The sequence below is a fragment of the Ranitomeya imitator genome, chromosome 8 (genome assembly GCF_032444005.1).
Source record: "Ranitomeya imitator isolate aRanImi1 chromosome 8, aRanImi1.pri, whole genome shotgun sequence".
Classification (NCBI taxonomy): domain Eukaryota; kingdom Metazoa; phylum Chordata; class Amphibia; order Anura; family Dendrobatidae; genus Ranitomeya; species Ranitomeya imitator.
In genome coordinates this window covers 61,124,168-61,139,993 of record NC_091289.1, presented here as the reverse complement: position 1 = coordinate 61,139,993, position 15,826 = coordinate 61,124,168, and the positions used below count along the sequence as shown (strand labels likewise).

Genomic DNA, 15,826 nt, shown 5'->3' with positions numbered 1-15,826 from the left:
GGTTCGTCGTCCTCCTTCTCCCTCCCCCCTCTGAGTTCACCGTGCGGGGCATTGGGGCATTGACCCTCTGGATGCCCGGTTCTTTATGATGCTATCCCAGGTGACATTACATGGTGCCTTATTGTGAGCACAGCCGGTTCTATAGTCATATGTTTTATGCAGCATATTTATATATTCATTTGTGAGCATTTTGGACCTGACGGGGGGAGTTTTGTTGTATTGGTTTTAACTGTTTTTATTGTTGTGTTACCCATTAAAGTTGTTCTCTTTTGATACGTATCAGGTGGTGTGCGAACATTTGTGTAGTGGCTTCTTTTCTTTTTGTTTCTAGTAGTACTTTCCAGCCACTGGTTCTGCACCCCCACCCCCATGTTACATTTACATATATTCAGGAGTGCGCCAGCTGTTGTGCTATGTTATGCAGCCTGCAATAACCACGTGGCCACCTCACCACAGCCTGCAATGACCCCGCTGCCACCTCACCACAGCCTGCAATGACCCCGCTGCCACCTCATCACAGCCTGCAATAACCACGTGGCCACCTCACCATAGCCTGCAATGACCCCGCTGCCACCTCATCACAGCCTGCAATGACCCCGCTGCCACCTCACCATAGCCTGCAATGACCCCGCTGCCACCTCATCACAGCCTGCAATGACCCCGCTGCCACCTCATCACAGCCTGCAATGACCCCGCTGCCACCTCACCATAGCCTGCAATGACCCCGCTGCCACCTCACCATAGCCTGCAATGACCCCGCTGCCACCTCACCATAGCCTGCAATGACCCCGCTGCCACCTCACCATAGCCTGCAATGACCCCGCTGCCACCTCACCATAGCCTGCAATGACCCCGCTGCCACCTCACCATAGCCTGCAATGACCCCGCTGCCACCTCACCATAGCCTGCAATGACCCCGCTGCCACCTCACCATAGCCTGCAATGACCCCGTTGCCACCTCACCATAGCCTGCAATGACCCCGCTGCCACCTCACCATAGCCTGCAATGACCCCGCTGCCACCTCACCATAGCCTGCAATGACCCCGCTGCCACTTCACCATAGCCTGCAATGACCCCGCTGCCACTTCACCATAGCCTGCAATGACCCCGCTGCCACTTCACCATAGCCTGCAATGACCCCGCTGCCACCTCACCATAGCCTGCAATGACCCCGCTGCCACCTCACCATAGCCTGCAATGACCCCGCTGCCACCTCACCATAGCCTGCAATGACCCCGCTGCCACCTCATCACAGCCTGCAATGACCCCGCTGCCACCTCATCACAGCCTGCAATGACCCCGCTGCCACCTCACCATAGCCTGCAATGACCCCGCTGCCACCTCACCATAGCCTGCAATGACCCCGCTGCCACCTCACCATAGTCTGCAATGACCCCGCTGCCACTTCACCATAGCCTGCAATGACCCCGCTGCCACTTCACCATAGCCTGCAATGACCCCGCTGCCACTTCACCATAGCCTGCAATAACCACGTGGCCACCTCATCACTGCCTACAATGACCCCGCTGCCACCTCATCACAGCCTGCAATGACCCTGCTTCCACCTCATCACAGCCTGCAATGACCCTGCTTCCACCTCACCATAGCCTGCAATGACCCCGCTGCCACCTCATCACAGCCTGCAATGACCCTGCTTCCACCTCATCACAGCCCGCAATGACCCCGCTGCCACCTCACCACAGCCTGCAATGACCCCGCAGCCACCTCACCACCACCGCAGCTGCTGCAAGCTCCTCATCTACGGTCTCCTTCCCCATTATCCTGTAGACTGTAAGCCCACAAGGGCAGGACCCTCTCCTTTCCGTACCAGTCTGCCATCATTAGTTTGTTCATTGTACTTTGTTTGTTTTGTATGTAAACCCCTTTTTACATGTACACATCATGAAATCAATGTTGCTCTAAAAAATAAATAATAATCACACCAATCACTATAGGTAAATGGTCACAGCTCAAATCCACCTCCACCCGACATAACGACCTTGTCACGTTACTGAGATGCCCACAAGCCAAGTTTCTTTTATGGACATGAATAAGGCATCTCCAGACTATGGCCGGCTATTGGATTTGGTCTATGTTGTTGCTGTAAAGCAGATCTCTGACAGCTAAGGCAAGATAGCTGCACCCAAAATCATGTACAGAATTAAAAAAAAAAAAATTCCTACGGCATGGTTAGGGGCAAATAGACCCGTGATGAAGAGAAAACATTATAGTGCAACATATTAAGGTTACAAAAATTATGTACCATACATTTCTTTGTTACTACCATGGGTGACTCATGGCAACCATTTATTTAGATTACGGTAGCCTTCTTCAACATGTTTGTTAGAGAAAAATAAAAAATACATACATTTTCTGAAAATGCAAATATTATCTGCCAACATTGAATGTATTTTGCTTGCCTAACCTGGTTAAGATAAAGACATCCAGCAAGGAAGCTGAGGTTGTAAGACGATACCACGTAGTACCAATCCACCAGTACAAAAGCCCAAACACACGGCCTGCAAAAGTAAACCATTAAAAATAGTTTTTTTATGCAAAATATTTAACAACATCTAAGATCTAACCTCTTTTGGATGCTTATAATCAAAGCTTGCAGCTATCTGTACTCATATCTATTGAGGCACATGAAGGAAAAGCCATCACTTGTCTTAAAGGGAATCTGTCAACATGTTTTTGCTATTTAATGTGAAATAAGCATGATGGAGGAGATACCCTGATATCAGGGATGTGCCACTCAGACTGTGTGTTGTAGTTTCAATACAATCAGTATTTTATCAGCAGGAAATTATCACTGTTGGACTAGGCCTCACATTCAGTCCAGTCCAGTTAATCTGTGTAACCACACCCACACCACTGAGTACACAGGAAACTGCCAGTGGTATGGGTGGGGTTATACAGAGCTCAGTATTCATAGCACTGCTAGATCTGCGGCAGAGAAAAAAATGGATTGTATCAAAACTGCACAAAGCAGTCCAGTAAGTGATACATTACTGGAATCAAGGTCTCCATCCCTACATTATGTGGCTCTCAGATTACTGCCAGTTAGGCTTTATTGGTGTATGGTCAGTGTACCAAGCACTTTGATGTAAAGCTGAAAAAGAGGAGGTCCTCTTTTTGTGTCGGTGAGCTTTTATTCAATGTTTAGCGTTAGGACTGGCAAATTGTAAGGACCCGTGACGTGGGTTGCCAGCTTACGTATTGAGGCCCCAATATAAACTAATACCTTACATACATTGATATGTGGTTTTCTTTTTGCACTTTATCTTGCAGGGCGCAGTCGGACCATGATGGCTCTGTAAACTATTGGCCTCTGTTCACACAGCATGCATTTTGTAGCACTGGGCAGCCCGCCTGTTTGTGCGTTACTAATAGGCTGCAAACCAGATGCCTTGCATTGCGTGTGTGAATTATGCCATATACAGACTAGTATCTCTTATCTTTTTGTGCACTAATGCCAAACAGCCAACACTGGATTGAAAGTGGTTGTTTCATCGGTATTTTTTGCACCTGTGTGTTTGCCATCATTTATCGGGTCCGCTGCGCCCTGCTGGTGCATTCAGTTGGAGGCTTGAGCAGGTAAAACATCTCTGCTTTTTTCTGTGACTTTTTTTGGAGGATTTGTAAGTCCTCTTTTTGTGTCGGTGAGCTTTTAAAGCTGAAAAAGAGGTAAGGTCAAAATTATTCCCTTGGGTAAAAAGATTCTTGTTCCATTGCAGCTGCAAAAGTTTTAACAATTTATTTTAATACACTTTTAATTAGAATGTTAGTTGCCATTTAAGCCTGTCTGTATATTGTCTCTATCGTATTCTTCTTTGCTGGACCGGAGATCAGGAATGGGGAAGATCAGGGCGCAAACTGGGCGCTACAGTTCCTAAGTAAACCAAGAAACACCTGAAGAGTCTTGAGCACAGCTCAGATTATATAGAAAAGTAGCCATGTAAGAGGTGGGCATTGTAACATTGTTTTTGCAACTGTACGCCCAGCATGATCCTTATGCCTCTCCACGAGAGCAGGAGAATATAACGTTAGGGACATTTGAAACTATATTTAGTAGACACTGAATAGCCCATTCATGTTATTTATTGCCAGCTGCAGTAATAAGCCATTATACGGGTTGTCCAGTATGACTTTGGATTGGTAATAAATAATAAATCGATGGGTGTCCTACAGCCATGACCACAAATGATCACCCGTTACCAGCTGCAGTAGCGTCCAGATCTAAACGCTGTACAGAGAGGAACCCCAAAGCTTTTTATACCGGGTAGTGGCCACTCCCAGGTGCTGCAGATCAGCTCCTATTTATTTGATCAAAAGGGGTGTTGGGTGTCAGACCACCGATTTGCTATTAGAGACTGATCCTAATATTTTAGTAGTGGTAAACCCCTTTAATATCACTGTACATAAAGTTTCTCCACCTGGATAGGAAAACATCTGCTGCATCCATTTTCTCCAGTGAGAGAAGGCTGTATGACCTTTGTGGGGATGAGAATGACCTAGAGGAAGAAAACAAGATTGTCACTGCTATACCTCTGCTAGAAACGGATCACGACATGCTGAACTACGATTTTAAATACGGTAACTGGAATAATAAAAATAATTACTTTTGTACTATTAATATATAATAATTTTGGCACTAGTGGTTACACTGAGGATGCACTGCATAATAATTTGTGAGACCTGTCCTCTCATATCCCACCGAATAGAGAATAAAGGGTCCGCAGTGCTGGCTTAGCGCTGCATCCTAGGAACACGACATCACTATTAGCTTGGCATACCTCGAGGAAAAAATAAAAACTTCATTGTGTTCTTAGATCCTGATCTGGAGCTTTTCCCCACAAAGCTCAGCCATTTGTGCTGTAGTCCTGTAATTTCTAGTTCACCAACAGAAAGTGCTCATCTGCCATGTTACAGACAGGGGAGCCTCGGCCTTGTAATTTCACACCACATTCACACCTCAGACCTTGAGTGCAGATGCTAATGACTTAAAATGGCTTTATTTCCTAAGGGTACCGTCACACAGTGGCATTTTGATCGCTACGACGGCACGTTTCGTGACGTTCCAGCGATATAGTTACGATCTCGCTGTGTCTGACACGCTCCTGCGATCAGGGACCCCGCTGAGAATCGTACGTCGTAGCAGATCGTTTGAAACTTTCTTTCGTCGTCTAGTGTCCCGCTGTGGCGGCATGATCGCATGGTGTAACAAAGGTGTGCACGATATTGTATACGATGTGCGCATAGTAACCAACGGCTTGTACATCGCACATACGTCATGAAATTATCACTCCAGCGTCGTACATTGCAAAGTGTGACCACGGTCTACGACGCTGGAGCGATATTGTTACGATGCTGGAGTGTCACGAATCGTGCCGTCGTAGCGATCAAAATGCCACTGTGTGACGGTACCCTTAGTTAATAAAATGCAGGCCAGGTCTCAAGGTGAAAAAAAAACAGGGCTAGGTTAGATTGGAACAGTTAAAGGGGTGTTCTTAAGCAGCGCTGTGGAGTCGGTAAGCCAAACCACCGACTCAGACTCCTCAATTTCCATGACACCGACTCCACCAAAATGGGCTCTGACTCCAACTCTGACTCCTTCTCCACAGCTATGCCAGGGCTATGGAGTTGGTAAGCCAAACCTCCGACTTCTCACTTTCCATGCCGCACTCCGACTCTGTCAGAGTTTGATCCAAGTGTCTTCTTACTTTGATCAGATTCTCTCGCATGAGGTGCGGAGAAGATGGAGAACTTCATTTCTCCATCTTCTCCATGGTGTCTGTGCGCATACATTGGACTGCACTGGGATGACAGCTGGCTAAGTGCAGTCCGATGTTTCACAAGCATCAATAGACTTGTATGGATGCACATGATCAGATTATCGGATGCACTCGCAGAGTGCTGCAATTGTTCTCTTATGCCAAATCAGAATGAGAAAATAATCTCTGATCAGCACTGCCCCATAGTATAACACTGGACTGAGTGCAATCCGGGAGAAGCCAGGGGCGAAACGTGCGTTGAGGTGTGGGGACACCACTCTGCCACGTCTGAGGTAAACTATTCTACAATTATTTATGCCTAAGGCTAGGTTCACATTGCGTTAATGGGTTAACGCTAACGGACAGCGTTGCACGGCGAAAATGTCGCAATTAACGCCGTGCAACGGGTCCGTTAGCGCAAACATTGACAGCAATGTTATTTCTGCCTGTAGCGCATCGCTAGCGCGTGCCATTTTCGGCACGCGCTAGCGATGTGCCGTTCTTTTGTGACGGACCTCACTAGCGCAGATCGGGAATCTGCGCTAGCGGGGACGGCGAACGCGGACCAAAAAGAAACATTGCGTTAGCGCAATCCGCTAGCGCTATGCGCTTAACGGATTGCCCTAACGCAATGTGAACCTAGCCTTAGGGTTTGCATAGTTATTCTCTCCTCACTGTTGGGTATCAGCCTCTGCGCTGTGGAGACACCTACACCCTAGCCCATATATCGGCAGTATTATATAGCAGTTCTATTCCACTGGGAATTTGGTATATCTGTTATTGTATCTGACCTTTGGATAGATTGCTTGTTATAGGGTACAGCTACTAAAACCATTGTCTTAAGATATCTATCCATACATGTCCTGATCCTTCTTTTCTGCTTTTCTACCAACCTTTCTTGCCGACATTGCACATTACTCCCTCATGTGGCAGCATTTATTCTGATCAACCGTTCAATGTATACTCTATCAGCGTCTGTGGCGTTTCCCTTGTGAGGCACTCTGCTTTATTACCGTAATTTGTTTAGTGTATTCAGTGCTTTTAACTATCATTAATAAAGTGATATTTTTAATACTATGGATTTCTTCATGCTTCCTGGTGGTATTGGGTACCAGGATCTTTTGATGCAATTATTGATCTGAAGTGCCATTCCCTTTATATAAGCGGACACCTTCGTGTTATCGGATGCACTCGCAGAATGCTGCAATTGTTCTCTCATGCCAAATCAGAATGAGAAAATAATCTCAGATCAGCGCTGCCCCATAGTATAACACTGGACTGAGTGCAATCGATAAAACATCACATAGTCTGTGTTATATGCCAGTGTGAGTGAGCCCTTAAACTTGAGAACACTTTTTTAAACACAGAAATCAGCTTTGCATTTGGGAAAATTAAATGTTGCATTTATTACACAATATAATGCAAGGTTAATGAAATAAAAAAACAAACAAAAAAAAAAACACAATTATCTTTAACGTGATGATTGTTATGTATTCGATTTCGGAGCTGTTCACACTGCATGCATTTTGCATATACAATTGGAGAAGCTCTGTGCAAATTTATCAATAGGACCCATAGGGCTCCATTCACCCGACAATGGCCAGGAAAGTCCCTTTGGCCTCCGGCAAGCTGATGTGAATTGGCATAACTTTTTTTTGCTATTGCATGGTATAAGTGCAGCAGACTGCAAAGCAGTTGGCCAGTTCAATAAAAGTATACAGTAGTAAAAGGGTTAAAGGGTGGCGTATGCTGCTTCCTATTGAGGGGCCTGAGCTGGACACATGCAGAGAAACAAAGGCCTAGTACATACACAGAAATAATATATAAAGTACAGATGTGTGCACATAAGTATGTACTGCAGGCAGATCTGCACCAAAAATATATCTCCTTGCAGGAAAAATGCAGCAGAATACAAATGCTGCATTTTATACATTTTTTTTAACTTTTTTTCTCCCCATGCATAAGAATTTGTGAAAAAATTTGCAAAAAAACTAAGAATTGACATGCTACAGATGTGGAACTGCTTAAAATCTGCAAGGAAAAAATAAACAGTGTGTGCCTAGGGCTCGAGGAATCTCATTCACTGTGCTGGCACTAGGAAATGTTTCAGTTTTATGTTAAAACTGCGAGAAAAAAACAGCAGCAAATAATTAACGTGTGCACATGCTCTTAGGGGTGTCAAATAATGTTCACGCAGTAATATGGCTGTACACCAAGTGCAAAGGAAAGGAAGCCGAGAGGTCAATTTGCAGCAATTGAGTGATAGAAACCATCCCTTCCCCTGATGGAGCAGCACATTGAGGTCAGGCAGAGGTTTGGTGTCTGTGAAACAGCTGGCAATCTAGAGCTCCTTTACATTATTATTTGAACACAACCCTAAGTATATCTTACCTAAAATATCTACTGCAGCTGCAGAATCTACAACCATTGTGCAATAGAATGACACACCACCAGTTCCCCATAATGGTTTTATGAACAAGAGAAGAATAATGATTTGCAACAATGAATTTTGTGCCATTTGGAACTCCGATATTCTGTTTGAGATTTATTAATGGGATTCTGCCAAATTCATACAGGCCGAACCGCGGACAGCATTTATCAGACAATAGCTGTATGATCTCGGACAGGTATGTTTAGATCTGAGATGCTGTGGGGTTTCAGAGATAAACATACTTCATAAGCCGCCAGGGACTGAGCCACTCAGGAGACTAGTCGGACAGGCGAGTCCCCAGCGGCTTCTCGCTGACCGTCCTCCTGGAGTGATGGGTCTCTCCCAGGGAGACGCTGCCAGGGACCACCCTTTCCACCGGTCTCCCGAGTGGCGCAGTCCCCAGCAGCGTGTACAATATACCTTTCTCTGAAACACAGCATTTCAGAGATAAAGATATATGGCTGAAGTCATACAGCCAGTGTCGGACACCTGTGGTTCGGGCAGCATATCTCCACTTTCCTCAGCTCTCCTACTGCTTCTGTGCGAGTAAATACTTGCATTCCCCATAAAACAGTAATTTTAGAGCATCTTCCTTTAGAATTTGGCTCAGTGTCCTCTCCTTTTGGAAATATAAAATTTGATTGACAACTGGGTCGATCAGACACTGGTAACACCAAGTTATCACTTGTTTGACAAGTTTTAGACAGCGATAAAACAGTACCAATATAATCCAGAGATCCTTCAGAAATGTTCTTTCATGGGGAATACATGTATTTACTAAAGAAATCATGTCATTGGAAAGGTTAGGTTCTCTGTATGTACATCTCAGTGCAGGAATAAAATGGAGGAAAAAAAGAAGAAGTCCTCACTGGTGTAGTCCTCCTCTGAGGAATATCCAGAAGATGAGGTAGATTTGTCATACGTCGTCTGCATTTCAGAGAAGCCATTCTTGTTGTTGCTGTTATACGAAGTTTCGGTTCCCAGTCTTTTACGTACCAAATCATTTTCTCCTGAAAGACAGATTCATCATTAATGTTGTGGTATTGGTTAAAGGCATTGTCCAGGTTTGGGATGAATATCTACAGTCACTCTATGTAGACTTCTGAATCCTTACAGAGTGAGCACCGCAAGCCAACAATATTCTCAAGTGTCAGCGGTGACAGCAGGTAGTCAAGTGACCGCAAGTAAGCCATTTACATACATGCGGTCACGTGCTGACTAGTCGTGTGTAGCCACGCTTTATTCACTTGCATTGAGTGAGGCCATGTACGTCTAGTCGAAAAGTGGTCGGAAGTATACAACTCACATACTTGCAGCCACTTCGTCACCCGCTCTTTCTGCTGGCGTTAGACAATCCTAAAAACATGCATATTGTAAGGATTCAGAAGTCTGCAGTCACAGGGTGTCTAGATTTGGAATGAAAATCTGCAGTCAACCTCTTTTAAGCAAAAATATCAGGCTGGGAAGAAGCTGAACCCAATGGTTCAGCATTGGTTTTACCTAAAAGTCTGGCTTACAAAGCAAGGAGTGTTTTTTTTTCAGTCAGAGCAGTCTTTAAAGGGGTATTCTCAAGTTGTCTCTTGAGCAACTCAGAGCTCTGCAGTCTCTTCACTTCCTGGTTGCTGGGGGGGGCACTCCTCCTTGAGTGACAGTTCTGATCATAGTACCTTACTACAGCACATTAACAGTCTGTCAGTATTTGTTCTGAGTCTACACTGTACTTACCCATTACGATAGCAGTGCATTTGAGCAAGCAAGTGGCTCAAGAAAATGAGAGCTGCAATTATGAGAACTGCTCTGGAAATTGCCAATGCTGGGTGCCCAAGGATTGTGATTATGCAGAACTGATAAGACCATCGAGCAGAAAGGGAGGGGAAGGGAGGTGAACAGCTAACTGCTGTATAAAAATCAATGGACTGGAGCAAGCTGACTGGTATGTTAGGAGGCAACTCCTCTCCTACTACCCACACTGGGCCAGGCATTGAGCTACTCTAATGGCAGAGCTCCTTGGAAATAAGCTGTACACTATGCAAGATAAAATATCTCACAGCAGATAGAAAAAAACAAGTCAATTGCACACCTGTTTATATTCATGCTGTCTAACTAAAGCAATGAAAAAATACCCCTTTAATGAAGTCAAGCAGTACAGAGAAGGCTCTGTGCAGGAAGTATGCTTGTTGTAGATGGACGGACAGACAGTCTAAAAGGAAGACTTTGAAGCAGATGGAATGATAGCTAGGTAAAGTGAAGTACATTTTTTTTACTGCAAAGTACTAATCACTTTATATTGAATTGCACATATACTAATAAAGGGCTGCATAATCACAAGGACTGCATTACACAAGTTTTATATAATGAAGTTACACAATAGATCTTGTTACATATCTTAATGACCGATTTTATCCATAGCAAAAAAACAACAAACAAACAGAGGAAGCAAGAAAGATTTTTTTTTCTTGGTTGTATATATTGTACTTTCAACCTAGAATACGAACTATACCAATTACAAAGCAGACAGACTATGCTGAATAAATAAACAAACAAACTTTCTTATGTATCTATAAAAGCAGAAAGATTTATTTTATTACAAAAATATAGTAAAAAAAAAACAAATAAAATTAAAAAAAAAAAAAAATCACAAAAAAGTAGTGGTGTCAAACCATGACAGAAAAAGTCAGATATGAGGGTACTCACATGTCATGGCATGTGTATACAATATTTCATTAGCAACAAATATTAATGACCACATTTGGGCCACGTCCCCACGATCAGGATATAGCAGTGCTTTGGACACGGCATATTTTCGCTGTGTTATAATCACGTTTTAATGTAGGACGCAGCAGTTTGGATGCAGCGCAGGTGAGCTGCATCCATAACTCTGCTATTCCTGATCATGGGCACGTACCCTTGGTCCCATGGTATATGTTTAAGCTGTTACATTCTTTAAGACCACATTCACACGCTCAGTATTTGGTCAGTATTTTACCTTAGTATTTGTAAGCCAAAACCAGGAGAGGAACAATCAGTGGAAAAGTATAATAGAAACATATGCACCACTTCTGTATTTATCACCCACTCCTGGTTTTGGCTTACACATACTGACTCTGAGGTAGAATACTGACCAAATACTGAGCGGGTGAACGTGGCTTAATAACAAGGACTAATGAATGAATCAACGAACGAGCTCATGCATCCGGCTAAATAAATATGTAAATAGTATGAATATCATCAGTATAGGGCTTGTTTTCACATGCGAGGAACACGTCCGTGTCTTGCATGTGGAAACGAAGCTCTGGCGCCGGCACTCCGGAGCGGAGCGTGCGGCTGCATGTGTTGCTATGCGGCCACACGCTCCGCTCCGAAGTGCCGGCGCCAGAGCTTCGTTTCCACATGCGAGACACGGACGTGTTTCTCGCAAATGGAAACAAGCCCTAAAGAGCGGCTATACAGAGCAGTACAATTAGTAGATCAGAGTAACCAATTAATAGCACACCAAATTAATCAAGATAGGGTGATTGGATGTTCCCGTGAACTAGAAGACCACCACCACTTGCCATATTAGAATGAAGTAATGTGATGACATTAGATAGTAACCTATAATGGGATGGAGACCCTCCCACCCTGAAGTGTGTTTCGCCTCAGCTTTGTCAAGGACTCGTTGAAAAACGAAGATAAAATGCGAAGTTAGTTACTGAGGATTAACCCCTTAGTGACTGAGCCAAATTTTTTACATCTGAACAGTGTTAATTTATGTGGTAATAACTCTGGAACGCTTCAACAAATCACAGTGATTCTCAGGTTGTCGTTTTGTGACACATTATACTTTATGTTAATGGTAAATTTATGTCGATATGTTTTGTGTTTATTTATAAAAATATCAGAAATTTGAGAAAAATTTAAAAAAATTAGCAATTTTCAAACTTTGAATGATTATCCCTTTAAATCAAGATAGTCATAACACACAAAAACATTAATAAATAACATTTCCCACATATCTTCTTTACTTCAGCACCATTTGTAAAATGTTCTTTTATTTTGTTAACATTTTAGGAGGTTTAAAAATGTAGCAGTAATTTTTCATTTTTTCAAGGAAATTTACAAAATGTATTTTTTTTAGGGACTTATCCATGTTTGAAGTGCCATTAGGGGTCCCATACATTGGGAAACCCCCAAAAGTGATACCATTTTAAAAACAGCACCCCCTGACATATTGAAAACTGCAGTCAGATCGTTTATTAACCCTTCAGGTGCTTTTCAGGAATTAATGCAAAGTGGCATGACAGAAATGAAAATGTGTATGTTTACCACCTAAATGCCGCTAACTTCTGAACAGATTACTATAGTCGTCAGATTCTAAGGCCGCTATTTGGTCATGAATTGCCATGAAAAACATCAGGACCACACAATCATGATCTGAGGGCACCAATTGTGATAAATAGGAAGCCCCCACACTCTGTTAACCATTTATATGATGTAGTCACTATTGACAGCAGCATCTAAGGGATTAAACAGAGTTGGACGGTGCAAACACTGATCGTTGCTGATGCACCAAGTTGGACAGCCGGCAGCTTCTGGATTGTCACCTGTATGGGGATGCTATGCTCTTATATATCAGGTCAGTAAAAAGGCGTATCGGCGGTCATTAAGGGGTTAATGAAGGCAGAATTATTAAATGGATTCTTCAGCTGTGTGTGTACCAAAGAAGAGAGAGTGGCTGATGTACCCTATCTCAGTGGTTTAAATACATAAACTATACACTTACCCAAGGTGACTTATCAACATAGGGATTTATCACAATAGATGAAGTTATTCAAACAGTCTAATACGAAGAAAGAAATTGGCAGCACCCATCATATACAATACAACTGTCATTATTTTTATAAAAGCATAAAAACGGTAAAATCATGGAAGTAGAGTTTTACAAGATGCACTGCATGTTAATGGTCACTATGCGTCACTTCTCACAACACAAATAAAGTAGAAGGTATTGTATATAGCGAGTGGCGCCCAATTCTTTTTTTCTTGATAAACTGATTGAATAACTTTATCTGTTGTGGAAGCACCTTCCAATATATATATACAGGTGACATCGATTGATATCATGCCTGCTAGAGATGACCCATGAATCTAAATAGGGCTGACCAAAGTGCCATGTGAGCTTCTATTTTTTTTACTTTGAATTATCATGAGTCCAGAGCACTTGTCTCAAACACAGAGACCGCATGTGGCCCCTGAGGCTCAATTGTGCAGCCCTCGGGTCCCCGAGACAATCGCCTCCAGGGTGTGTGTGTGTATATAAAGGGTGCATAATGGGGGACATTTGGGATGAGGACATTACTACAAGAAGGTAACCAGGACAGGGCAATAATATAAGTGAACTATTATTACAGGACAGGGGACATTATTACTGGATGGAGCATGTTATTACAGTATCGTGACCAGGAAGGGGACCATATTACAGGATGGAGGGGGAGGGGGCAGAATTACTATAAGTGGCTAATTGTAAAACAATATTACCTTGGGGACAAGGGAAAAAGAAAAAAAAAAAAAAAAAAATATTGGCCACCTGCAATGCTGTAAAAACTGAAGTAAAACAGAGATCTTGCATCATAACCCATATGCTAAACACCATTAAAAAATAAAAATGATCAAAAAGCCATATAGAAAAACAATGGTGTCACTGAAAACGTAATCTTCTCCTTCAAAAAATACATGGCTTTTCATACTAAAATTTGTTTCTATGTTCGGCCCATTTACCCGGCTGAGTTTGAGACCCCTGGTCTAGATTGACAGTGGTCCAAGTTGTTTTTTTTTATCCAAATAAATTTTTATTAAGAATAACAAGGCAATTAACATGTTACATTTACATTTTCAATATAGAGTATTTCCCCCCCCTCCCCCTTCAATCCCAAAGCCCCCCACCCCCACCCCACAAAGCAGCTCATCTTGTTAATTACTACCATCATTAAAACAATAGAGTATCTAATCCCTCAACCATTCGTATAAGCCACACTTCACATTACTATCCCATAGCAATCCATGGAGACCACATTTTATTGAACGTTTCAGTTTTCCCTTTCTTCTTATAAATCCCTTTTTCTAGTGTCAGGCCCTGTTTCACATACTGGAGGAACTCTCCTCTTGACGGCGGTTCTTCCTTAATCCAGTTTCTAGCCATCACCTTCCTAGCCATATACAACAATCTGGCTATAGCTATCTTTAGGTGTTTATCCACTCCAATCTCATCCACGCATCCCAACAAACAGACAACTGGATCCCTTGGCACCGTGCATCCATACGCACCTTCCATACGACTCAAAACTACCACCCAGAAGGCAGCCAGTCTCGGACATGTCCACATCATATGGAAAATGTCTGCATCCGTAGACTTACACCTCGGACATTCAGAGTCATTACGCAATCCTGCCTTATATAGCACCATCGGAGACCTATAAACTCTGTGTATCACATAGAGCTGTGACAGTCTATACGGTTCACTCAGCGACAGTCTTGGGATCCATTCCAACACCGACTCCCAAGTCTCGTTATCTATTGGGCCCAAATCCCTTTCCCATTTAGCTCTTGCCATTATTGGAAACCCCAATAGAAAAGTGTGCAACAGATCTTTATACAGAGTGGATATGACTCCTCCAGTCGTCCCATCATTACACACATACTCCAGTACTATATCCCTTTGAATCCTAATACCTCCGTTCCTGCTCTGAGCTCAAAGGCATGCCTCATCCGCAAATATTGATACTCCCCTGCAGACCCAAGACCAAGTTCCGCCTGCAATTGGGAAAATGATTTCAGTTCACCTTGTTCAATTATTTGATACACATACTGAATCCCTTTGCCCAACCACTCTATCAGTACCCCCAATGCCTCAAATTCTTTCAGATTGTTATTATGCCATAGCGGCGAGTATCTAGTCAAGTCCGTGATCCCACGTATGTGCCTCAATCTACTCCACAGCTTGCGTATCAACAGCAAAGTCGGATATAGCTTCCCCAAACTCTCCAAGGATCCATCCTCCAAACATTGCACCACTGGCCTTCTTTTTGTCACCACCTCCATCAACCGCTGTACTGCCCCAGATGACCCCTCATGCGCCCAGCCCCGTGGTCCAAGTTGTTTATTGATAGAATATTTGTCCCATCGTGGTTTTCAGATTAATACTTTGCATTCCAGAGGTTACGATGAGTAAGGTTAATGAGGGGCTAATGATAACACTCCCGGTGGTTTAGACACAAATCTGCCCAGGTCATGCAATGGAGAAACAGTTGCAGACAACAGAAGTAAAAGTTATGACTGGCACTCAGGGTGCATGATGGTGGCGAGTAGTAGGATGCACCCAGACAACAATGCACAAAATACCACTGCTGAGCTGCAGTGGAGAATATGTTATTGATCCATCAGCATGTCATGTTCAGGAGTACCATCATTTACAAGATGGCTAATGTCTTGGTCCTACCAGGGCTTGATCAGAGCCTGTTAGGAGCAGTGTGTGGTGGGTGCTCAGTAGAAAGGCTGAACAAGATCTGGGAGGACAGAAACGTTGTCCATTTTGTAACGTGAGGTACCCTTGAAGATGACATGCTGACAGATCAATAAAACTGC

General features: G+C 43.4%; 1 protein-coding gene across 1 annotated transcript in view; it reads right to left on the bottom strand.

The window, feature by feature from the left end:
* SUN2 (Sad1 and UNC84 domain containing 2) overlaps positions 1 to 15,826 on the bottom strand; it is a 116,159-nt gene that overhangs the window by 55,445 nt on the left and 44,888 nt on the right. Inside the window, exons 5-7 of the mRNA XM_069737017.1 lie at positions 9,076 to 9,216; positions 4,438 to 4,515; positions 2,427 to 2,520 (exon numbers count right to left, since the gene is read on the bottom strand). Coding sequence (XP_069593118.1) covers positions 2,427 to 2,520; positions 4,438 to 4,515; positions 9,076 to 9,216 — 313 coding nt within the window. The remainder of the gene's footprint in view (positions 1 to 2,426; positions 2,521 to 4,437; positions 4,516 to 9,075; positions 9,217 to 15,826) is intronic.